Source organism: Ambystoma mexicanum, chromosome 4q (genome assembly GCF_040938575.1).
Source record: "Ambystoma mexicanum isolate Mex_15411 chromosome 4q, UKY_AmexF1_1, whole genome shotgun sequence".
Classification (NCBI taxonomy): domain Eukaryota; kingdom Metazoa; phylum Chordata; class Amphibia; order Caudata; family Ambystomatidae; genus Ambystoma; species Ambystoma mexicanum.
Window position 1 is genome coordinate 679,486,597 of NC_090928.1, and position 26,058 is coordinate 679,512,654.

Here is a 26,058-nt window from a genome sequence, read left to right on the forward strand (position 1 = left end):
CAAGTGTACATCCAACCACAACCACCACAAAAAGAAACTGGAAACACGTCAAAGAAAGCAACCTATTCGAACAACTGGAACTAACCAAACCCTCAATTACAGAACTAGAGCTATCTGACCTAAGCGGAACTACTACACAAATGGATTGCAGATACAATTGATGAGATCCCACCAGACAAACCATTCACCCCATCAAAAAAAAGAGCAATGGCAAAATGGTTCACGCCATTATTAAACACCATGAAAAAGGAAAACAAAAAGATGGAACTGGAATGAAGGGAAGAATACAATCCAGACAAAAAAACACTATTCCAAAAACAAATCCGCGCATACAAGAAGGAAATTCAAAAGGCGAAGAGAAGGCATTATGATGACAGAATCACCAATACCTTCAACATACAAAAAAAAATGTTTAACGAGATGAGAAAGCAACCAGGCTGCGATAACACCCCAAACCCCTCAGAGAAACTATGCAATGACCTGGCAGACCACTTCAAGAAAAAATCTATGACATCCGAGAAACCATACAAAAGAGACCAACCAACCACAACATACAACCAAACGAACCAAACACAGAACCACATCACCAACTCAAAAATTATCCTGAAATATCAGCAGAGGCATTCGCAATGCTAGTAAAACGCAGTAAGAAAGCTGGATCACCCATGGATCCTTGTCCCCGGGACATCTACAAATCAATCCTTGCACAAGCAATGCCAGCAGAATATTACAGAAACCTTCTAAATCTATCATTAGCAACAGGTTCAAGGATCTTCAAGATATCAAGCCACTTCTAAAAAACACCAGTGGCGACGTAGAAGACCTCTCCAACTACAGGCCGATCTTAAACATTCCCTACCCGGCAAAACTCCTGGAAACCTACGTTTATAAACTTACCCAAGAACACGTAGAAAAACACCACCTGCTAGACCAAGCTCAAGTCGGCTTCAGTCCAGCAAGAGGAACCAAAACTGCACTACTATCCATCTGGGACGACCTAAAAAACGAAAGCAGATTCGAACACAACCTCAGCCCTTATTCTGCTAGTCCTCTCTGCAGCCTTTGACACAGTTAGCCATGACAACCTGACCAAAAGACTAGAAGACATAGGCATAACAGACACAGCACTACTCTGGACTAAATCATTCCTAACAGACAGAACACAAACCGTATGGATTAAACCCTTCAAATCCACTCCAAGAGTTAACTGTGGCGTGCAGCAAGGATCCTCACTTTCGCCACTATACTTCAACATCTACCAGACTCCGGTCATCAGAATCTTCAAAAAATACAACATTACTTGCTACAACTGCGCTTTTATGCTTGATCCAAAATGGCGCGGGTGCGCAATGCATTCTGGGAGCAGTCGGAGCCATGTTGGATATTTACTTCATACCGTAGTGAAACGCTGCACACATTTTGCTGAGTGTTAGATTCACAGTGCTGAGACAAACATGCTTTTCCAAACCTGGTATGCGGTCAAGGCCATTTCTGCTGGGAAAGCTAACGTTGTTATGGCTTGCTACTGTTCTCCGTGGAGCATGTTTTTAGAGAAGGGAGGCACTGCGCTTCTTGCGTGGAGCTCTCGATTGACCCACCTGGCAACCAACGGCTGTTCCTCAACTGCGCAAGTGCAATTTCCAGAATGTTCGAGAATTAACTCCCCTTTGTGGAGTGTGTATATATGCGGAAGCCCGGAGGGGGTCAGGTGAGACTTCAGCCAGAGAAGGACGCTTACGTCTGGCCTTCCTGTGAGCTGTAGTACTCTCGGCCTGGCTGTTCCCGGGATCTTCCAGCCGCTTCTGGACGAGATGAGGAATTCTGTTACGCTCACAGTGATGTATTTCTTTTTGACTTCTTTGCTTTTGCTGTGATCTATGTCCTTATTATTTTTATGAGTTATTTCTATGTACTTGTAATCTTTGAATAAATAGCCGTAAAGAGCTGATTATCTTCTAAATAGTGCGTGGCTGTGAGTTATTGTGTCTGCCTGTTTATGGGTTGATGTATTTGCTCTATAATTGCATTGGTGATTTATGGTTGTTCCGTGCACTTTTTGGGGAAGAGGCGTCACAAACAGGATTGTTCGTGATGAATTGTTCCGAGTGTCCAAGAATCTGTTGAAACGTAGATAGGATTCGGTTGTCGTGTAAGTGAAGTTTTTGAATAGTGAAGTTTTTTTTCTCCTTGTTTAAGATTTTGAGTGCCTGTGGGAGTGATTGCAGTGTGAAGAAGAAAATATATAGGTTTAACAAGGTTTTGTTTGCGATAATGAATAGTTTGTTCAAGAAAAAGAACGTTACCGCGGGCGTTGACTGTTCTGATGTTGTTATCCCAGGTTGGACTAAGAGTCCATATGATAAATTGGCTCAAGCGTGGGCATGTGGTGCCGGTTTAAGTGAGACTTGGGATCAAGGATTGGGAGATGCCGATCCGACTGATGTAATTGCATGCTTGCAACAAGTTCCAGTAGAACGTGGCAAAGAATGTGCGGCATTAGGTAGGCGAGGTTGGGTTCTTTTGCATGCTTATAGGAAAATACATCAAATGAAAGCGGAAATGAAAAATGAGGTTTTGCGATTAGAGAGAGAGCTAGCTGCAGAAAGGCAGACTACGTTAATGCAGCAGATTCAAATGAAACTGTTTAAAGATAAGGCCGACACATATCAGGCAGTGGCCGAGAGGGCAGCAGTACGAGTAGCCCAGTATAAGTATAGGAAAAGACAGGGAGGGGTCAACAAAAGAAAGGTGGCAACTGTAATCGCTACCGCTGGAGTAGACTGGGATCCGGACAAGTGGGATGGTGATATTTATGATTCGACCAGTCTAGAAAGTAGTTCCGCAGATGAGTCTGACCCCAAACCAGAGGCGAAACAGAAAACGGTGGCGGCGAAGCCTGTTAGAAGACGGGGAGCCGGACCACACCCGCAGAATCCTGCTGGCGGAATGGTGGATTTAACCACGCTGGAGGATTACACGCAACAGGAGGTTGGGGAAATTATTACCCGTTTGAGGCAAAAATCAGGGGAAGCTTTATTGACATGGATGGTGAGATTGCTAGATGGGGATGCTGCAGGCTTGTTGGTAGATTCTACTGATTCACCGCGTTTTTTACCCCTGTCAATTGACACCAATGTACAGGAGGTCTTAAGAGCAGGACTGCCCCCTGATGCAAATGGTCAAGATACGAGGGTGTCTTTGTTGCACCTGGTAGCCCAAGCATGTAACCGTAAATACCCTATTACCACAGATTGGCCCAGTGAACAAACTAAGTGGTATACGTTGAGAGAAGCAATTCAAAAGGTCAGAGAGCATGCTATGAAAGAGGCGATTCACATAGATGCGCCTGATCACATGGGAGCCGTGCCGCTCTCGGTTTCAACTCGCAACATGGTGATTAGAACTGCGCCACCCGCATACAAAAGTGTCATTATGACTTTGCTCGTAGGTATGACGGGCAAGGCTACTGATGAGGTAGCAGATGCCATTCGGCAACTTGCAGATTTGGGAGAGTGGGATAAGAGTGATAACAAGCCGCGGGAGAGAGAGGGGCATAGTGAGAGAAGAACTGAAGGTAGGCGGCAAGATAGCAGAGACTCCCGCGTGTCCTGAAAAGACATGTTTTTGGCTTTGCTAAAAGATGGCGTGCCACACGAAGAAATTGATGGCATTGAAACCAGAGTAATGTATGAATTATACAAAAAACGAGGGCTTGCCGCCAAAGAGCGCTATAAACAGGTTAAGAAGCAAGTAGTCACCACGCCACAGGGGGACACCTCACCTTCTGCTCCCCCTGCGGAAGAACAAGACGAAGAGTCTATGGGGACACCTTCCCCATACCAGCCGACATACGCTGATTTGAGAAAGGTGGTGAGTGCGATGTTAGAGGCGGAGTCGAGTCACAATCATTCGAAGTTTGACTAGGGCTTCGGCCAAGCTCCGGCAGCGTCTGCCCGCATAAAAGTGTTGATGTTAAGATTTTTTGGGGGCCAGGTAATACACAAGGGGTGCGAGCATTGATAGACACCGGGGCGGCGGCCTCTTTGATTCATGGTTATCCGACACGATTTAAAGGCAAACAGTTTACGATTACAGGTTTAGGGGGAAAGGAGACCCCCGCAGTGCAAACACAAGTGCAGATGAAAATAGGCAATTTAAAGAGGCAGAAATACCAAGTGTTGATTGTCCCGATACCTGAATATATAATTGGCTTTGACATTTTGGAAGGGCTAACCTTGGGACTTGGCGGTAAAACGTACCAGTTTGGGGTGAGTGCATTAATTTGTACACCCATTACCTAAGGCAAATTGAAGATACCCCCAGTGCAAGTGCCAGTGGCAACCAAGCGGGTAGCAATGAAACAATACTGCATTCCTGGGGGGCACAAGGAAATCTCAGACACCATTAAAGAGTACATGGAGGCGGATGTATTACACCCTATTACCACCTCATGGAACAATCCGCTCTGGCCTATTAAAAAGGGAGATGGGTCATGGAGGATGACGGTGGATTACAGGGAGTTGAATAAACATACTCCTCCCTTAGTACCCACAGTCCCAGATGCTATTACATTGATCAAAAATGTCCAAAAGTTTGAGGGGACTTGGTATGCAGTGATCGATTTAGCTAATGCATTTTTCTCCGTGCCAATTGCTGATGATTGTCAAGAACAGTTTGCATTTACGTGGGGTGGACGTCAGTACACTTTCACGAGACTACCCATGGGGTACATGCATAGCCGGACTATCTGTCACCGGCTGGTGGCAGAGCACTTAGACAAGATACCGTGCAAACCTGACACACAAATCTCTCATTACATTGATGATATTTTGATCCAAGGCAAGGATGAGCACAGTGTGCAAAGTCAGCTAGATGTCCTTATGGATTAAAAAAGGAAGAGTGGGAGATTAATCCGAGTAAAATTCAAGATCCAGCTGAAACAGTAATATTTCTAGGGATTCAGTGGCATCATGGGCATCGAGAAATGGTGCCAAAAGCTCGACAGAAAATACTTGAATTCACTACTCCAACAAACAAAAAGCAAGCTCAGCAGTTTATAGGACTGTTTGGCTTTTGGAGACAGCACATTCCGCATTTAGGGCAGATATTGGCCCCCCTCTACAAAGTGACACGAAAAAAATATGAGTTTCAGTTGGGGGAAGAGCAGCAGAGAGCCTTTGAGATGGCGAAAGACACCGTGCAGCAGGTGCTTGATTTATGGCCCTTGAAGGAAGGCGAAGTGGAATTAAATGTGTCTGTGCAAGACAATTATGCTAACTGGAGTGTGTGGCAGAAACAAGACAGAAAACGTGTGCCATTAGGGTTTTGGAGTCGTAAATTGCCCGATGCTGGTAACTCATATACTCCGTTTGAGAAGCAATTGCTGGCATGTTATTGGGCTCTTGTTGATACCGAGCAGATGACGGTGGGTCATGATGTATTTATGCGACCTGAAATACCAATCATGCAGTGGGTACTGAGCTCTCCTAAAACGCATCGTATAGGACATGCTCAAGAAGCCAGCATAATTAAGTGGAAATGGTATATTCAAGACAGAGCCAAATCAGGAAAGGGTGGAGTGGAAAAATTACATGAGCAAGTAGCCAACATACCGCCCTCAGATCACATACCACCGGAGGTGCCTGAAAAATGTGAGTCTCCCATGAAATGGGGAGTCCCTTACAGTGATTTGACCGTGGAGCAAACAGAGCATGCTTGGTTCACGGATGGTTCCGCGCAGTACGTGGGAACTGAACCGTACTGGAAAACAGTGTCGTACAATCCCAAAACAAAAAAGATGTTGACAACGACAGGGAAAGGAAAGAGTAGTCAGTTTGCAGAACTTTACGCAGTTTACCAAGCGTTAAAACAAGAGACCCCTGGTCAGTGTTATGTGTGCACAGATTCATGGTCAGTGGCGAATGGATTGGCAGTGTGGTTGCCAACTTGGCAAAAGAATGGATGGAAGATTAATTCAAAAGAGTTGTGGGGAAAAGAACTGTGGCAAGATATTGCAGAAATGTTGTTACAAAGTGATGTTACTGTATATCATGTGGACGCGCATTGTGCCACAGATTTATTAGAACGTTGGTTTAATTCTGTTGCAGATGAACACACCAAGATTTCCTCAGTGGATGCAGAGGCTCGGGAAGACGATATGGAGGGTTTGGCCAAATGGGCCCATCAGAAATGTGGGCACCTTGGAGAAAAGGCTACTATCAGGTGGGCACAAGCTCGAGGCATCAGTCTTCCTTTAGAAGTAGTGAAAACCATTATTTTGCAATGTCCCGTGTACCAACACCAATTACATAGACCGATACCTCAAATTGTTCGAGGCACATTGAGAAGAGGAAAATTACCAGGTCAAATTTGGCAGATTGATTATATCGCTCCTATTCCAATCAGCAGAGGTTGTCAGTATGCATGCACTATTGTGGATACCTACTCGGGATATTTGGTTTTGTCGTGCAAACGTGCAACCCAATTGAACACCATCAGGTTGTTAGATCAGATCATATTAAATTATGGAGTGCCTTTGCAGATTCAAAGTGACAATGGGTCACATTTCAAAGGCAAATTAATCCAAGTATTTTGTCAGGAAAAGAGTATTGAGTGGATCTACCACATGCCCTACCATTCAGCTGCGGCAGGGCTAATTGAACGAATGAATGGGTTACTGAAAGAACAGTTGCGCAAATCTGGAGACGGCAGTTTGGCAGGCTGGCGTGATCGTGTGTTTGATGCGGTGCAAGTGTTAAACAATAGGCCTGTGTATGAACATGAAACTCCTTTGATGCGATTAATGACTCCTACTTTGCAGGTTCAACCCAATTCAGTCAAAGAAACATTATTATACTGGGAAATCACTCCAGGTTCTTTAGCTCCCTATCGAGCAACTCCAGAGTCAGCAGGGGTAGACTTGCATTCCAATGAAGAAATCAGATTAGATCCAAGAGGAATAGTTGTAATTGAAACAGGGATTGGAGTTCAGATTCCCCCAGAGCTTATGGGATGGATTGCCCCTAGATCTGGCCTAGAATTGAAGGGAGTTCAAGTGTTGGGAGGGGTAATTGATGCTGATTACCAAGGCGAGATTAAATTCATCCTAATGAATAGCGGGGATCAATTGTTATCAATCCACAAGGGTGATCGAGTGGCACAATTGATAGTCATTCCCATAAAATTGTCCATGATTAAGAAAGGGGAGCCTCCTACAGTATTAACTACCCGTGGGGATAGCGGTTTTGGCTTTTCAGACAGTATGGTACCGGGTGCAAAAGTGTGGGTGGAAAAGCCGAGTGGCCCACCAGTGCCTGCAGATGTCATTGCATCAGGCAAAGATCAAGTTGTTTTAGTTATGGAGCCTGGTAGAAAGAAATGGCAATATGTACCCGCAGACAAATGATACCTGAGAGAGGGATGTGCAACACTGATATCTCTTTTCTGGGTTTGCTTTGTAGATCCTGGGTCTGGTTGGTGTAACTGTGGCACTAAATGGACTCCAGTTGGGCGAATTAAACGAACTGCTGTTACAACCGAAAAATGTCACATCTGTGCCAGTGATCAAGGGGATACTGATAGTGATGAATAAGGTTGTCCCCAAGCAGCCCTATGCCAGTGCCGACAAGCCCACCAGACCGAAGACATGGATTCGTGAAATGCGACAAACGCATCAGGAGCAAGTGAAAACAACCTTGATGCCAGTCGTGCTAGACGCGATCATAGGAAGACGGAAACACTCTCCTATGATTGACTAAGAGGAGAATATGTGGATTTATCTGGCACAGCAAGTACTGAACATATCACACTTTTGTCTTACTGATGTGCCCAATGCTGAAGCTTTATTGACTACGTGTTTTGTAGCGGTGCCGACACCTGTTCCAGTTTTAAAGCATATCTTCGGCGTCACACATAATGATTCTTTAGTTCAAAACTCCGATATTAGACAATCTTTTTCAGTTTATGAATACTGTCGGTTCTGCCAAGAGACTGACAGAAAATGGAGAAATTTGGCACGTGTTATCACTTACAACATAACTCAAGGTGATGTGTGTTACATTATGACGTGCAAAGCACAAGAAATTGGCAAATGCCGACAAATAGGGTTGGCCAATCAGTACAATAACACCGTGTTCGAGAGGCGACTATGTTCGCGAATGTCACGCAAATGCACCAGTGTAAATAATACTATGTCCTGCAATCATACAATGATAACTGCTAGTCATTTGAATCATGTCAAACTTCCAACAGGATGGCTCTTTTCATGTGGTAACATTACTTATACTTATATTCCAGCTAACATTCCTGGAGGTCCATGTGCTTTAACTCGATTAGGACTAATGATGTTTCCTTTACACTCAGCGATAACTCGAAGTAAAAGGTAAACTTTTGAATCTGTAGGGCTATCTCCTGACTGTGATTCACATGTACATTTGTTATCAGAAGCTGAGGTTCTAGCATTAACCCTTTCATTAGTAGGTGTTTGGGGTTTAGCTGCTGGAGGCTACAAATCTTTGATGAAATTAGCATGTTTAGTAGTTAAAAGTCTTAATCATACTTCGCAGGCTTTGGAAGAATTACTCCTTGGTAGTCAAGTTATTAGAACAGCAACTTTGCAGAACAGAGCTGCTGTTGATTACCTATTGCTAAAACATAATTTAGGGTGTAATGCCTTTGAAGGTATGTGTTGTTTCAATTTAAGTGACCACTCACGATCTATTGAAAGTCATATTCGAGGTTTGAGGGATCTCATTTCTCAAGTGTCTCAAGATCGCAATAGAAATTGGTGGGATTGGTTATTTTCATGGATACCTGATATTGGGGGTACATTTCATTACATTTTTGCTTGCATTTTTATTATATTATCTATTATAATTGCTTGTTGTTGTTGCATTCAATGTATTCCAAATTTAGTCTTAACCTTTCGTAGGTTTCAGAGACCGGTTCCTGTGCCACCGGACTATGGAAGATAAATATCCAAAGGGTGGAATTGTTATGCTTGATTTATGCTTGATCCAAAATGGCGCGGGTGCGCAATGCATTCTGGAAGCGCTCGGAGCCATGTTGGATATTTACTTCATACTGCAGTGAAACGCTGCACACATTTTGCTGAGTGTTAGAATCACAGTGCTGAGACAAACATGCTTTTCCAAACCTGATATGCGGTCAAGGCCATTTCTGCTGGGAAAGCTAATGTTGTTATGGCTTGCTACTGTTCTCCGTGGAGCATGTTTTTAGAGAAGGGAGGCACTGCGCTTCTTGGGGGGAGCTCTTGATTGACCCAGCTGGCAACCGACGGCTGTTCCTCAACTGCGCAAGTGCAATTTCCAGAATGTTCGAGAATTAACTCCCCTTTATGGAGTGTGTATATATGCGGAAGCCCGGAGGGGGTCAGGTGAGACTTCAGCCAGAGAAGGACGCTTACGTCTGGCCTTCTTGTGAGCTGTTGTACTCTCGGCCTGGCTGTTCCCGGGGTCTTCCAGCCGCTTCTGAATGAAATGAGGAATTCTGTTATGCTCACGGTGATGTATTTCTTTTTGACTTCTTTGCTTTTGCTGTGATCTATGTCCTTATTATTTTTATGACTTATTTCTATGTGCTTGTAATCTTTGAATAAATTGCCGTAAAGAGCTGATTATCTTCTAAAGAGTGCGTGACTGTGAGTTGTGTCTGTCTGGTTATGGGTTGAAGTATTTGCTCTATAATTGCATTGGTGATTTATGGTTGTTCTGTGCACTTTTTGGGGAAGAGCAATACATACGCTGATGACACTCAAATTATCTTCAAAATCAAAGACACTGCAGCAGATCATTCAGCTCTAATCGACTGTCTGAAAGAAGTCCTCAACTGGATGAATGCCAACAACCTGAAAATCAACCCAGGAAAGACAGAAATCATGATCTTATCCAAAGACCAAGAGAACAAAACCGCCATCCCGTGGCCTACGGAAATGGGAACCACACCGACACCATCTAAGATAATAAAAAATCTGGGAGTCCTGATGGACTACACCCTAACCTTAGAACCACAAATAAATGCAACAGTGAAGAAATGTTTTTTCCTCCTACGCGCGGCAAGAAAAATCCTACCTTTTCTCTCGTTTACACACAAAACACTCACTATCGTTGCCCTCCTCATGTCACAAATCGACTATGCAAACAGCCTCTACCTCGGAATACCCGAATACCTCCTGAAGAAACTTCAACAGATCCAAAATGCAGCAGCCAGAATACTCCTCAAACTATCCAGAAGTGACCACATCACTCCTGCCCTAAAAACACTACACTGGCTCCCAGTAAAACATTGCATTAACTTCAAAACTATGTGCATAACGCACAGGGCAATCAATGGACAAGTAGCAGAATTCCTACAAAAGAAAATAACAATCTACAAACCAACGAGGCCCCTCCGATCCAGCAACGAAATCCGCCTGGAACTAAAACCTTTCCTTAAGAAAAAATTTGGAGGCACCTCCTTCTACCACTTAGCCGCAAAAAACTGGAGCAACATCCCAAAAGAAATAAGAAACACAGAAGATAACCACAAATTCAGAAATTACTAAAAACCTGGCTCTTCAACACCATAGACCCAAACTGAAAACCGAAACAGAGAAAAAGGATGACTAAACTGAAAAGGACACCGATAGCCCCAGAACTGACAGTGAAGCTCCCGCATCACAGCGACGGGTGACACCAGATGGACCGAAGCACAGTTGCCTCCCAGAGACTGGGTCAACTACCCCAGCCTATCCCACCTGGCATCATCACCGCCCCCCCCACCCATAACAGCTACCAGGCACCAAGGTGTTAATTCAATTGTGGAGATACGGGCATTCACCGCACTGGCTGAATGGTGGACATTGGCAGGCACACTGACCACGGGGGTGGGAGGGGAGGACTGGTGGGGTTGAGGGGGAGGCAGCTGGAGATGGGGGTCAGATGTAAGGGGGACCTTGGATGCTAGATGGGCCCAGGTCGGGACAGAGGTGCAGCACGGGAGACTATGCAGGCACAGCGCCTGAATTCAAGATAGAGATGGCAACTAATCTATTACACTGAGTTCCCCCTTTGCACAAACCTCTCAAACTCCAAACCAAACACAACCACAAATCTTCAGGACAACAAACCGCACAAACTTCACTACATTGCAACAACAAAAGAAAAACACACATAGACCTGCACAACAGCACACGATGACTACCGGCCGCAAACACCCCAGGCCCAGCCAACGGACCCACCGGGCTGAGGCCACCAACAGCACATCACTGCTATCTTGCACTTTCCCTGCTTCCACCCACTAACTCACCCTCCCTCCCTCTTTCAGAGCCGCCAGGGCACCAGGGGACCACTCCCGTGGTGATAGTGCGCGGTTCAAATGTCCTTTAACATTAACATTAACTTCTTATTCTTGTCAAACTGAAGAAAGTGTTCTTTGTTTGCATTTCATGTAAAAAATGTAGTCATTTAAAAATTCATCATGGAAGGATCGCCCAACTCAAAACAAATTGCACTTTGTCGGTAAAATAAATACATCTTGTAACCTTTATAAACACTGCTGGGTGCTTGAGAAAAAAAAATTGAAAGTAGGAAAAATAATGATCACTGCGAACACACCTCGCACATGAATATTCGGCATCTTCAATTGTGCATTTTTATCTAAAGGATGTAATCGTCTTTATTTGATTAAACTTGCACATTCACATCTAAAGTTGCATTATTAAAAATAAATGTTTCTTTATGAGTTTAGGTGAGACTCATCAGTTACAAGATGAGTGGAGGCTTTGAAGATTATATAAAATAGCATGCACACAAATGGAGAATGTCACTGGATACAACTGGAAGGGGTAGCTACGGACCAGAGCTGAAACCAACTGGATAACTGGTTCCCAGGCAGGCTACAGACAGACGCCTTCTCAGAGAGAGATGATGAGCCCATATGGGAGATTGGGTTCCAGACAACTAGCTGTAAAGGACCTTTCTGAGGCACTAATTCCAGATTGACGGGGTTCCAGCTGATTCTACAAAATAGGAAGCCACGTTGAAAATGGAAGTATAGAAACTAAAATGCATAACTCCAAATTGCCCATAGTGCTGTCCATGGTACAATCCCGGGAGTCAAAGGGGCTTGGAGCCGTGGTGATGCTAATCAGTCAGGGAGACAGGTTCAGTATTAAATAAAATGCCCTGTATCTTCTATTTGAAACTGAATGGAAGTGAGATTTCAGTTCCTTAAAAAACAATGCATTTTTGTACTGAAAGGCTCAATTTAAAACTGACCGCATTTTATATAAATTCAATGCAGATTGTTTTTGTAGCATTATACCAAATTAAAATAGAATCCTTGGATCACGCTGGCATAGAATCACTCAATAAAAACAAAAAATAATTACCTAACATATATCATGCAAGTTTGTGGCAAGACGGGAGCCTAGTCATACATTAGATGTTTGCGCAACAAAAATTAACACAGATAATTCATCATATTCACAAAAGGTCATGCAAGGTGTTAAACCCCCGAAATCCCTTATCCTGAAAATACACTTGTAGAACTATGTGTAATGTGAAAGGGCAAGGGTGCTTTAACAATGTAGCTTTTACTGGAGAAGATTACATCTCCAACGCAAAGTAAAGCTAAAAACAAATAAATAGGAATAGATTTAAAGCTGCACACACACATATAGATCGGAAGCTTTGCAGACATAGGCAGAATCAAAGTTGCATGCACATGTTAATTGAAACAGCACACACATATTGAGAGAAGATTGCATAGACATGTACGAATCCCCTGCACCACATTTAATGTAGAGAAAGCATTTTGTTCTGTAAATGGTGGGTGTCATTGGGGAAAATGAAGACTGTTTTGATTCCATTAAACAGCAATATTATACCTCATATTCGGATGCTTTTGTGAAGTTAACAATGACAAGTAGCAGATGTGGTTTCAGTGCCTAGTATCTTATAATATACACCTAGAATTGATTATGTGAACAAATGCTTGTGTGAATGGCTATTAGTGAGGCAGGTAACATTTTTTACCTATATTGAAGTGATTACCTGGGTATAAAGCTGAATACCACCTTTGTGTGAGGTGGATTTTAATTCATTAAATACATTTTGAGTTTTGAGAAATAACTGTCTTTTTTTCTTATCCAGAATTGTGGAGTGGGACTGTATATCGGGGGCATGTCACCCTAATGTTAATCTATAATTTATATGTATAAAAACAGAAATATATATATAATGATTGACTGTCAACGGGGAGTTTCCATCTCAACTGATTTTCAATCAGGCATCTTATATGTGGGTACCTAATAAAGTGTGCTTTGCAATAGCTAGGGTGGACAGATGGTAATGGCAAAATTACTCATAGTCCACTAATCTTATCACAGTTTTTTATATGTCCCTTGCTCCCGTTTCTGGTATTCACCCGCTTCCTTGTTGCAAGGATGCTAAAAACAAAGAAAGAATTCAAGAAGTGGCAGGATTGTATTCTCTCTTTTGGGAGTATGGTAACATTACAAAAATTGAATCCAAGTTTGTTAGTTTCTGTCTCGAAGCAAGAGTCTTCATTAATAGGACCAATAAGATGGGTGAAGTATGAATAATCATGATTGCCATACGAACTCTGCCATTTTCGGCTGCTTCAACAAGTTTGTTTGTTGAATCTGTATATATTTATGAAACTCTGCTTATCCTAGTACTTGCCTGGAAATAAATAACTGTTAGCAGATCTTAGAATGTAGCAATCTGTGTCTCGTCTAAAATATTCAATTTTATCGCAAAAGGTTTCACAACATCAATACATTTTCTTCTTTATTTTACCTTATTTAGTTTCCTATTCACGGATGAATATCCAGTGACAGGTTGTTTTAGCGCAATGTGTCATGTGGAAAGGATAGAGGATTTACTTCACCCTTTGAAATATTTGAAAAAGATATTCTGAGGCAATAGACTCACATCCTCATTTTCATTTGTCATATAAGGCACGCCTGCTTGTGTAAAGGACAAAACCTGTTAACTCTGTTGATGGATTTGGTACTAGTATTTGGGCAAATATGTCCTTCTCTTTTTATCACTATCCTTAAAAAGCCTACAAACCATTGCCCTTAATCTAATGCTATCCCCTACAAATGTCCACCTCATACTCAGGGGTGGTTGGGGGAATATTTCTCTATGCTTTACAACAATTCTTTTTTCATTTCCTTGGGTCCACGCTATTGAGATGGTAGCAGGGACAATCTCCGGTTTGGGTCCCTCTTAAAATCATGCTCCACTTTTACAGTCTTCACACTGGAGCTGAAGGTATTCGGGACATTGCTCTATTGTGTGCTTGCCTGTGAGTGGTCATTTATATGGACACTAGGCTCTTATATCACTCGCCACCTCTGGCCTGCTCTATGACTTGTACCACAGCCTGCTCCTGATTCTAATGCAGTCCAGTGATGGGAGAACATAAGGATTAGGCATAAAGAAACAGTGGTACAAAGCTCAACTTTCAGGCAGCAAAAATTAAGATGTCATAGCTTGGTTATAAAACCCAGAGTGTCAGCATATCCACTCAACAAAAACTCCTCAACTTCAATATTGTGTTATGAATAACATTTGTATCCCTTTTCATCAGCTTGAGTAATTGGTTTAGAAGAAAACTCAGCTTTTTGTCTATTGCTTTGCACAATATGGCTATCAAACTCTCTGCTTATATTCATTTCACACATTAGTGGGTATCAAGCATATTATCTGGAATGAATATTATATTTTATTGTAGGAGAGCGCCTTTTCGGATGTGATGTATGTGGAAAACATTTTGCAACCAATGAATACTTAAAGTGCCACAAGCAATGCCACATGGGTGCCAAGCCTTTTAAGTGTGAAGTGTGTGGGAAAACATTTGGATTGAGAGCCTCGCTGGCACAGCACAGTAATATCCATGCAGGTAGGAACGTTACTTTTGTCTTTTCTTGTGTATTACTCCTATGGTATTCCTACATTCATTTGGCCAGTGGGGGAGGAGACAGGGTGGGCGATAACTGGACATATGGCAGGGCATTAGAGCTAGGTTACTGTTAAATTAATTAGATTTATCCATGCTGTGGCCATCCAGAAACACAACACTGTGTTGACACCTAACAGAGAGTGCTGGTCCATGATTACCAATGTTAATAGTCTCCTCACGTGTGCTACTAACAACACCTGAAACTAAACTGTTTCCGAATAGTAGAGACAGACAACACCACAATTTGTAGTCGGGCGTTTCTCTTGAATTGGCCAGTATGTCGAAAATATGTATTTGTTGATCTTCAATGTTTTTTATGGAACAAGTTCTGTTTTTAACAAATTTTGTTTATAGAATAAAATGTGCTAAAATTGTTTACTGACCTCTTGGCCCTACTTAAGAATGCTTAGTAGACCACTACTGAACTGATCCCTAGGGTGCTCGTCCTATAGTGTGTAAAAGCGGGGTAGCTTTCTGTATTTTCATGTTGTTGTCCTCGTCCACAAGCCCCCCTATAACAAAAGAGGACCATTTATTTTGCTCCACTAGCATTTATTCACTTTGTCTAAGTGGTCCAAAAAATTAACTCTGGAGAGGTTTGAATGTATCTCTTGAGGGCTTTTATAATAAATGTTCAACTACGGTGGACAGAAATCAATGTCCCCACCCCAAATGGACTAGTACTGTGTGAAGAAAGGCCAAGGGAAGGGGAGTGCTCTATGTGCTTGGATGCCTAGAGCAACACTGTGCATGGTACCATATAGGAAAGACATGTGAGGTTCTGGTCCTCATTTAGCCAAATAGCTGGGATGACAAATCAATCCTTTGAAAACCTTACTCCACACTATCAATTATGGAAAACATGGTGACTAACAAACGTTTGTTCCTCCTAATGTCCAATTATCAAGAATGTTTAGTGGTCAAATAGCTTTCAGAAATATCCTAAAAGGTTGCAAATGGAATGTGCATTATTTGGATTTCTCGCCAATAAGTGTCCAAATTAATCCTTAAACTACACATCATATAATGAATGCATTTCCGCACAATATGTGTCTCAAGATGATGCTGTCATCATCAAAATAACACCATTACCATTGCGGGATTTACCAACCACCCGACCATTCACGTCACAATACTGCATTGTTTTGGTACTGAGACTGGAAATATATTAACTAGGGATGCATTTCAGCTTGTACCGCTTTGTTGACATGGTGTTGTAGTCAGAGACATATTCTAGTGTCAGACCCAGAGTATTACTTTATTTAAATATGGATGTAATTCTTGTAATGTAATGTGGCATTTCAATAGCGCCTATTCCCATTGGTATGGCCTCAAAGGGCTCTTGGTGAATTCCCTCGGGGGACCAAAGTCCATGGAATGGGAGATTTGTCTGAGAAGTTTATAATGTGTGTGTGCATTTCAGCCAATATGAAGGTAGGTAGGGGTGGCCAAGTCCCTGTTGGCGACCCATAATGAGCTGGCTTGTGGATGGGTGCTGTGAGTTTTTGTTGTGGGGCTTAGCTGCATTCTAATGGCAGAGGTTTGACTTAAAGTAGCATGTGATTGCGGATGAGTGCGGGTGGGTGGTCATGCCAACGACTAACTTCCATTGACATGGAGTGTGATACATACCCAAGTGTTCTCGGCGGTTTCTTGCTTCGTGCGTTCCTTTCCAGTGGTCTGCCGGAGTCCTTTCTCTGTGTTACCCAGTATGTTGTTTGAAGGACTCATTGGTGCCCCCGCCTATTTGACAGGGGGTTAAATTGGCACAGGAGGTGGAGTGGACGTCAGGACGCTGGGGGCGCAGAGCCAGGTCTTGACTTGAGGGCTTTCCGGAAGTCAAGGTGATCCTCTATGCGGCGGATGCTGAGGGGAATCGTGTTCCATATGCTGGGAGCCTAGACGGAGAGGGAGGACCCCCCTATTCTGGTCAATTTGAAAGGGGGGGGGACAAGGAGGAAATCGGAGCCTGATTTCAGGTTTCTGTTGTGTTTGTAGGGGTGAGTTTATGTTGTAGGTATTCTGAGCCTGGCTTGTGCAGAGCACAGTGGGTGATAAACATTTGTTTGTTTGTTTATTTTACTTATATAGCGCACCTGACCCAGGGGTATCTGGGGGCTCTTGAGGAAAGTAGAATGTTACAGATGGCAACAGTGTCATTAGGAATACATTAAGTAAACAGAATGTACATACATGCATGGAAAAATAAGTACAGTTACAGTTTGGTGATAGGATACATGAGGAGCAAAGGCGGTGATACAAGGTTACAGTTCCAAAATGTTATTACAAGTCAAGAAGAATAGGCGTGACAAGTAGAGACGCAGTTATGCTAATGATAGCTAAATATAGGCCATCAGATAGTTCTTACTGAGTAGCCAAGAGATGACACTTCTGACATTAGCGGATACTTGGATAGATGTAATGTCAGATGGGAGGGTGTTCCACAGTTAAGAGGCCATGACCGGGAAGCTGGAACCGCCTGCTCTTTTTAGGTTTTATCTGGGGACCACCAGACAGGAGGTGTTAGATGATTTGGTCATTTTTATGGAGGATCTCAATGTGAATTTTTCGGTGAGATACGGAGGGGCTGTGTGGTTCAGTGCTTTATAGGTAAAACATTGAGTTTTAAGTTCAATCTTTTCTTTTATGGAGAGCCATTTGCAGTGTTTTCTGGTTGCTGAGATGTTCTCTCCTCTTGGTATATTTAATGCAGCTCTAAGAGCATTGTTCTGCATTATCTATAGTTTGTTGAGTACCCTCTTATTGGCGCCTAAGTAGAGACCTTTACAATAGTCCAATTTGGACTGTATGAGTGCTCTGGCTAGTGTGAGACAGCTTTCTGTAGAAAGCAGTGGTATGCAGGTCCTTATCAGCTTGCCAGTGTAGGCAGTAGCTGAGGCAGTCATGTTCACTTGTTTGGTTAGGTTGGAAGTAGCGTCAAGATAAAAGCCTAAGGTTTTTACATCTTTGGCGATTGAGATGTTGTTCCCATCTATATTGAGAGTGGTGTATTTAGGGCTTCATTAGTTTGTTGGCTGGTGAACCAACCAGGAGGAGTTCAGTTTTGTGGTCATTCAGGCAGAATGACTGAATGCCTGAATTATTGTGTAGATTTCGTCGACACGATGTACATCTGTGTTATAGATGCCGGTCAGCGGTAAGAGTATCTGGGTGTCATCTGCATAGTTTGTGTAGTTGACACCGAGACGGTCCAGTTTATCAAACTGCGGCTTTGTAAAGATATTATCCAAAGTAGGCGAGATGCATGAGCCTTGGGGCACACCACAGGTAATGGGTATGGGGTCAGCAGCTGCAGATGGCGAGAAGACCTGCATGGTCCTATTATTCAGGAAAGATTGAATCTAGGTGATGGCGGTCTTGGAGAAGTGAGCTGCCGAGGCGAGGTGATCACAAAGTACCTTATGGTCGACAAGGTCAAATGCTGCCGATGGGTCCAAGAGGAGTAGGATTGCAAGGCTTCCTTTGTCTTTGAGTTCGCCACTCTGGCTTTTGAGCTCAACAAGGGCGGTTTTTGTCCCATGTTGCGGTCTAAAGCCAGATTGCCGTGTTCCCAGGAGTTTGTTAGTCTATAGATAGTCTTGGATTTGCAAATATGCAACCCTATCCAGGATTTTTAGCAAGAAAGGGACCGTGGTAATATGTCTGTAGTTTGTGGGGATCATGGGGTCTAGCGTTTGTTTTTTGAGTAAAGGGAGTACCCATGATTCCTTCAGGTTACTGGGTACAATGCTGCTTGAAAATGATGCGTTGATTAATTTGGTAATGAATGGGGCCAGGTCTCTGGTAGCGTCTTTAATGATCTGTGCTGGACAGCTGTCACCCTGGCAATTAGATGGTTTCAGCAAGGCTATAATTTTTTGTACCTCAGGTACTGATACATTAGTAAATTTAAAGCCTAGGGGCTGTTACCAGGGGGTTGCAGGTGTAGGTTTGGATGAAGCAGGGTCAATTAGGGGATGCCATTTGTCTTCTATTTTAGTCTGAAGGCCGGCAATTTTATTTGTGAGAGCATTTTGAATGTTCGTGCACCAGGGTTTGTCTTTTAGACATGCATCAGTGGGTGGGTTATGGTTCTACAGTTCTCTCAGTATGATGAAGAGTTCTTTAGTACTGGACCCTGCTTGGTTTATTCTATTGTTGAAGGTATCCCACTTAGTGCGGATGATCTCGTCTTTGTATTTAGCAGTAATGTTAGCTAAATTAGTTGTGTTCTCTGATGAGGGGGTATGTTTCCAGAGTATTTCACGTTTTCTTTTTTCAGATCATAGCGTCTTTAATTCAGGGGTGAACCAGGAGTTCAAGTGCGCTCTTGGTTTCCCTTTGTGCATTTTAAGAGGTGCAACTATATCTATAGCTTAGGCCATAGAGGCGTTATAAGCGTCTACTAGTAAGTTAGGGTCGTTCGTGATGGGTAATGCGCTTAGGGCGGGGATTACTAGAGGTATAATTGCCTCAGCAGTGATGTTGCTTTTATTTCTAGTAGGGCAGAGTGGTGCCATGGGGCAGGTTTTGTTCAGTAATTTATTGATGCTAAACTCAAAGGAGAGAAGGTAGTGGTCAGTCCATAATTGCAACAGAATCTCATTTACTGTGATGTTGCAATTTAGATCTGCTACCCAATAGAGGGTCCTTCCTTTCTCGTGAATAGGTTAGATAATTTTTTATTTTTTGTATGAGTCCATGTTCAGTCAAGACATGCTAGCTAAAGAGATTGCTGGGAGGTCATTAGGGTTCTTATAGACTAAGTTGAAGTCTCCTAGGATTAAGGTTTGAGAGGTGATTTTGGTACTGTCGGCAAGTAGTGTCATAATTTCGAGGGGATTGGGTCCTCCGACGTATTCCATATCTATGACAGGTAATGTCCACAGCTGTGCTGCTTCGGAAAATCTTTGGCGTCTACGTCCTGCGCCGATGACGTTGATGCGCCGTCCCCGAGGACCTCCTCCGACGGCCGACGTCACCCGATGTGATAAGTAGGACGCACAACGCCCATAGCCTCAGTTCCATTTTTTCCACGAACGTGTTCACTTCGTGAATCTCGGTACGCCTCGACTCGTTGGAGTTTGCTGTTTTCTATTCTCGGTTCGTTGAACCTGTTCGGTTTGTTGTGAAGACCTGCTCGTGGCGATGTCTTTCTCATCTTCAACCCCACGTCCGGGCTTCAAGAACTGCAGGGACTGTGGGTCCAAGATGTCGGTCACGGACTCGCACGATGCCTGCCTCTGGTGCCTCGGGGAGGCCCACGATACGGACGACTGTGTGGACTGCCAGTCGCTCACGGCAAAGGCCTTGCGGGAACGCAAGAAGAAGCTGTTGGTAGGCCAGGTGTCTAAGCCCCGGAAGTCGAGGTCTGCGGGGCACTCGAGGGGCGACTCTCCGTGTCATCGTCGGAAGTCCAGTGGGTTTCCTTCCAGGAGTCCGTCTCGCCACTCCTCTGCCTCTTCGAGGCATTCCCGGAAGCGCCGGCATAGGTCGCCTTCCCCGTCCTCTTCCGAGGACTCCGCCCGTCGGCGGGTCGCTTATCCTTCCAGGCAAACGACACCCTAGAAATGGGCTTCCTTCGGGAAGCAGATGCTAGCGATTCTTGAATCGCAGGGCACCGGTCCGTCCACGCCTCCGAGTGGGGTCGGTCGGCACCGGTCGAGAGACACCGCTCGTACGCCTTCGGGCTCGGGTGGTCGGCACGGCTCATGGGAGAGGTCCTGCTCGGACAAGGGTAGCCGTTCTCGCCATGCCCGTGCCAGGTCCCGGTCCTCGACGCGCTCAAGACCGTGTGATCCTGTGCCGTCTTCAAGAAGACGTCGACGCCTGTGGCGCCGAGGTCGTCGACGATTTCTCTCGAGGCTCCGCCTCCGAGGGGGTCGTCGACGCCGTCGGCGCCTAGGTTGTCGAGAGACACGCTCGGAGCTCCGGCTTCGAGGACTGTGTCGACGCCGCCGATGCTGGCTGCGCGGCAGCTGACGTCGACGGCGATTCGCTCGACGTAGACGCCTTTTCTGTCGACGCCGGTGCCGACTCGTTGGGCGCCCTCAAAGCCTTTTATGTCGACGCCGGCGCCGACTCGTTCGGCGCCCTCGACGCCTTTCGAGGCGGCGGTGTCGGAGGGGCCCTGTGGCACGGGGTTTGCCCCTAGAAAGGCTATGGCTAAGGTCCGGCACTGCTTTGGTCCACAGAGGTCTTCCTCTCCCCGCCTGGAGTACATTTCAGAGGGTGATGAAGGCTCTGATGGCGGACTGGTTCTGGTTACGGTTCCAGATGACCTTATCTCGGGCCATAGCCAGTTTGATGACCTGAGGCAGTCGCTGCATGATGCAAGTGGACTGGACACCTCTCCGGAGGTGGAGTTTTGTCAGCTGGAGCCTGGCACTCATGCCGATTCTTCATATCGGCGCCTTATGTCTCGGGTTACCGAGTACTTGGGTTGGTCAGGGGAGTTCGTTCAGGATGATCTCACGGACATCCTTGATCTCGGTCCACCCACTGACCCGGTTTTGCATTTTCATATGGCTCTGCAGAGAAGGGTGGCGGCGGCTTGGACTGCTCCGGAGAGTCTCCCGGCAGTGGGCAAGTCTTTGTCGCGAAAATACCGTCCAGCCAGTAGCGACCCCTGCTACTTGTCTAGGCACCCCACCCCGGAGAGTTTGGTGGTGCAGGCGGCTACGGCCCCGGCAAAGCAGGCGTCGTATCCTACCATCCCTCCGGATAGGGACGACAAACGTTTTGACGGTTGGGCGAAGAAAGTGTTTTCTTCGGGGGGTATGGCGCTTCAGGCGGCCAACTCCATATGTGCCTTGTCTCGTTTCACACACACTCTGTGGAACTGTGTTGCATTAGCAGCTGATCATATTCCCAAAGGGGATGAACGGGATGGTTTCCTTGCTATGGTTCAGGATGGCCAGGATGCTATGTGTGAGGCCGTTCAGTCGGGTTTGGACTTGGCGGATTGTGTCAGCCGGTCCATGGCGGCGAGCACCGTAATGCGCAGGTTTGCATGGTTGCGGAAGTCTGGGTTCGCTCCTGATGTGCAGTTCCGGCTCCTCAACATGCCTTTTGACGGTGAACACCTTTTTGGCAGCAAGGCTGACGAGAGCCCTGAGAGGTTGCAGACCTCCAAAGCTGCAGCGAAGTCGTTGGGCGCTGCAGTTCGCCAACCTCTGCCTTTTCGTCCTAGGGGACAGCAATGGAGGGGAGGTTCCTTTCGCTATTACTCGTCCTTCAGTAAAGTGTGGGGAGCTAGCAGTCAAAGAGGCCATCGTAAGAGTGCCAGAGGTGGAAACAAAGGTACTCGAGGTGCCAAGGCCGCTCGGGCAGTTGCCTCTTTGCCCTCAGGCAACGCCGCAGCCGCTACCACTTAGTCATGAGGCCAGGTCCCATGGTTCGCCGGTTGGGGGAAGGCTGGCGCAGCATCTTGTAGAGTGGCAAGCCATTACTTCGGATGTGTGGGTTCTGGAGATCATAACCCACGGCTACTGTCTACCTTTTCAGCAGAGGCATCACGACAATCCACCAGGGAACCTCTCTTTGAAGAGTCCGGATCCGCTCCTTGCGCAGGAAATTCAAGCCCTGCTGCAGAAAGGCGCCATAGAACTGGTGCCTGTAGCGGAGAGGAACAAGGGATGGTATTCCCCTTATTTTTTGATTTCGAAGAAAGACGGGGGATTGAGACCCATCATGGACTTGCGCGGTTTGAACAAGCTCCTCAGGAAGGACAAGTTCAAGATGGTAACTCTTTCTCAAGTCCTCCAGGCCCTTCAACTTCAGGACTGGTTGGTGTCTCTCGACCTCAAGGATGCTTACTTCCATGTGCCGATCCATTCCAAGCACAAGAAGTACCTGAGGTTCGCGGTTGGCGACTCGCACTTTCAGTTTCGGGTCCTGCCATTCGGAATTGACCTCCGCCCCGAAGGTTTTCACCAAGCTCATGGTGGTGGTGGCAGCGCATCTCAGGAAAGGGGGGATTCACGTCTACCCCTACCTGGACGATTGGTTGATCAGGGGGAGCTCTCCCGAGCAAGTCCTGGATCATCTGTCCGTCACCTGCCACTCCCTTCACAGGCTGGGCTTCTCCCTCAATTTAATGAAGTCCCATTTGACACCAACGCAGCGGCTCCAGTACATCGGAGCAGTGCTCGACACGTCCCTGGGGCAGTGTTTTCCTCCTCAGGTGAGGGCTCTTCACATTCAGCAGATGGTGCACAAGTTTCAGCTTTCCCAGAATCTCCCAGCGTCCGAATTCTTGAGACTGCTCGGCCTCATGGCATCCTGCATTCTTCTGGTGCCAGAGGCTCGTCTGCGGATGAGATCTTTGCAGTGGGCACTCAAGCTCCAGTGGTCTCAGTCCTCAGGCAGGCTGTCGGACCCTGTTCAGGTGCCGCCCTCGGCAGCCCGGGACCATCTGTGGTGGGCCGTCGAGGGCAATCTGATGAAGGGGGCCCCATTTTGGCTGCCCTGGCCGGAGGTGACGATCGTGACGGACGCATCCCTCACGGGATGGGGAGCTCATGCCAACGAGTTGACAGTCAGCGGTCGTTGGTCTCCGTCGGAGTCCAGACTCCATATCAATCTGTTGGAGCTGAGGGCCGTCAGGCTAGCACTGAAGGCTTTTCTGCCGACTGTGCGCGGAAAGAGTGTCCTGATTCTAACGGACAACACGGTGGCCATGCACTACCTCAACAAAAAGGGGGGGCAGGGTCACTTCCGCTGTGCAGGGAGGCGATGCAGCTTGAGTTCTGGGCCATTCAGCAGGAAGTTTCGATTTCGGCGGTTCATCTGGCCAGAGACGACAACGAGACGGCGGAAGCTCTGAGCAGGCAGAGCACGATCTCTCACGAGTGGGAGCTGGCTCAGGAGATTCTCCTGGAGATCTTCGCCCCTTGGGGGACCCCTCAAGTGGATCTCTTCGCCTCCAGTGTCAACCGGAAGTGCGAAAGGTTTTGCTCGCGGGAATTTCCTCCAAAAGGAGCCTTAGGAGACGCGTTTGTGGTGGAGTGGTCATTTCCACTGCTGTACGCGTTTCCTCCAGTCCCCGTCATCCCGCAAGTGCTGCAGAGGTTATGGAGGTTCGGTTCCCGGATGATCCTCATTGCTCCGGCGTGGGCCCGGAGGACGTGGTACCCGGACCTTCTAGACTTGTCCATCTGCCCTCCACGTCGTCTTCCCTACCGAGACGATCTGCTCTCACGGGAGGGGGGGTCAGGTTCTCCATCCAGAGGTCAGATCCCTCAATCTTCACGCTTGGCTTCTGGAAAGTTGAGGTATAAGGATTGGGACCTCCCTGAAGACGTGATGGAGGTGTTGCTCTCGGCCAGGCGGCCGGCAACAAAGTCTCTGTACCGTTGGCGTTGGAGAAAGTTCTGCGACTGGTGCAGAGTTCAGAATGTGGATCCTTTTAAATGTGACATTCCCATGGTTTTGTCTTTTTTGCTTTCTTTGGCCCACAGGGGCTTGCAAGTGGGGACCATTAAAGGTTACCTGGCGGCGCTGTCCATATTTAAGCGCTCGTCTGAGGAGTGTTCCTATTTTAAGATTCCTTTAATTTCGCAGTTTTTGAAAGGGCTCACTAATGTGTTTCCTCCGTCACCTTTTTGGTGCCAGGTTGGGATTTGAACCTTGTTCTTAAGTTTCTTATGGGTACTCCGTTTGAGCCTTTACATTCTTGCCCTTTGAGGCTGTTGACTCTGAAAACTGTGTTTTTGGTTGCAGTTACTTCCGCTCGCAGAGTGAGTGAGTTACAGGCACTTTCAGTTAAGCCACCCTTCACTGTGTTTCATAAGGACAGGGTTGTCCTTAGAGTTCGTCCTTCTTTTCTTCCGAAGGTGGTTTCGGAATTTCATTTGAGCCAGAAGGTTGTTCTTCCTGCGTTCTATCCTCCTCCACATCCTGGTAAGGAAGAGGAGAGGCTCCATAGGCTTGATCCTCGGAGAGCGTTGAGCTTTTATATTTCGAGCATGTCCCGGGTCAGAGTGGACGATCAACCTTTCATTGGTTATGCTGGAAAGCGTTTGGGACAAGCTGTGATGAAACAGACTTTGTCTCGGATTATTTTAGCTATCTCAGAGTGTTACCGCTTGTCGGGTAAGGACCCTGCGGCTGGCTTGCGGGCCCATTCTACCAGAGGAGTGGCTGCGTCTACTGCTCTGCAGAGGGGAGTTCCTATTCGTCACATCTGTGATGCAGCCACCTGGGCTTCAGTACATACTTTTGTACGTCACTATTCCCACGATTCCATCAGATGGCAAGATCTGGCCTTTGGCAAGGCAGTTCTCTATTCCGCAATTTGATTGGGCATGCTAAATTTGTGTTCTAAATTCTTTCCCACCTCCTTGCTTTGTACTGCTTTGGGAGTCTGTCATAGATATGGAATACGTCGGAGGACCCAATCCCCTCGAAGAACAAGTTACTTTCTTACCTGGTAACGTCTTTCGATGGGATGGTCCGACGACGTATTCCATATCGCTCCCTCCCTGCCTTCCCCGCTGCAGAATTTCTTTAGCGATTGCAGCTTGCGTTCCGCAAGGCCTTGTAACCGAGGCTATGGGCGTTGTGCGTCCTACTTATCACATCGGGTGACGTCGGCCGTCGGAGGAGGTCCTCAGGGACGGCGCATCGACGTCATCGACGCAGGACGCAGACGCCAAAGATTTTCCAAAGCAGCACAGCGGTGGACATTACCTGTCATAGATATGGAATACGTCGTCGGACCATCCCATCGAAAGAACATTACCAGGTAAGAAAGTAACTTGTTCATCTTCCTCGAATGAGCCTATATGCCCAAGAGGCCTGTATATTAGGTGTATTGTGGTTGTACTTTTGTGCGACGTTTGGAGTTTAGCTGAGAGAAGTTTGCATGAGGAGAAAGGAGATGAAGGAGCTATTCTCATGTCTAGCGTGGTTCTGAAGATAATGGCGGTGCCTCATCCTCTGGAATTGGGTCTGTCCGCTCTGATGAAGGAATAATTATCAGTGACTGCTAGTAAAAGTGAAGGGCCCACTGCAGCATGCAGCCAGGATTCTGTTACTGCTAGGAAATCTAGATTGTTGGACAAA

At 46.0% G+C, this 26,058-nt stretch overlaps 1 protein-coding gene across 3 annotated transcripts in view; it reads left to right on the plus strand.

Moving 5' to 3' along the window:
- The window catches only part of LOC138467930 (GDNF-inducible zinc finger protein 1-like), a 378,725-nt gene that overhangs the window by 187,609 nt on the left and 165,058 nt on the right, over positions 1-26,058 (plus strand). The window contains exons 5-6 of one of the 3 annotated variants that reach the window (XM_069608263.1): positions 6,108-6,222; positions 14,764-14,922. The exons of 1 other annotated variant lie outside the window; for it this stretch is intronic. In XM_069608263.1, coding sequence (XP_069464364.1) covers positions 6,108-6,222; positions 14,764-14,785 — 137 coding nt within the window. In that variant the 3' untranslated portion in view covers positions 14,786-14,922. Of the gene's footprint in view, positions 1-6,107; positions 6,223-14,763; positions 14,932-26,058 lie in introns of those variants that run through there. One more of the 3 variants, XM_069608260.1, reaches the window with a different exon arrangement.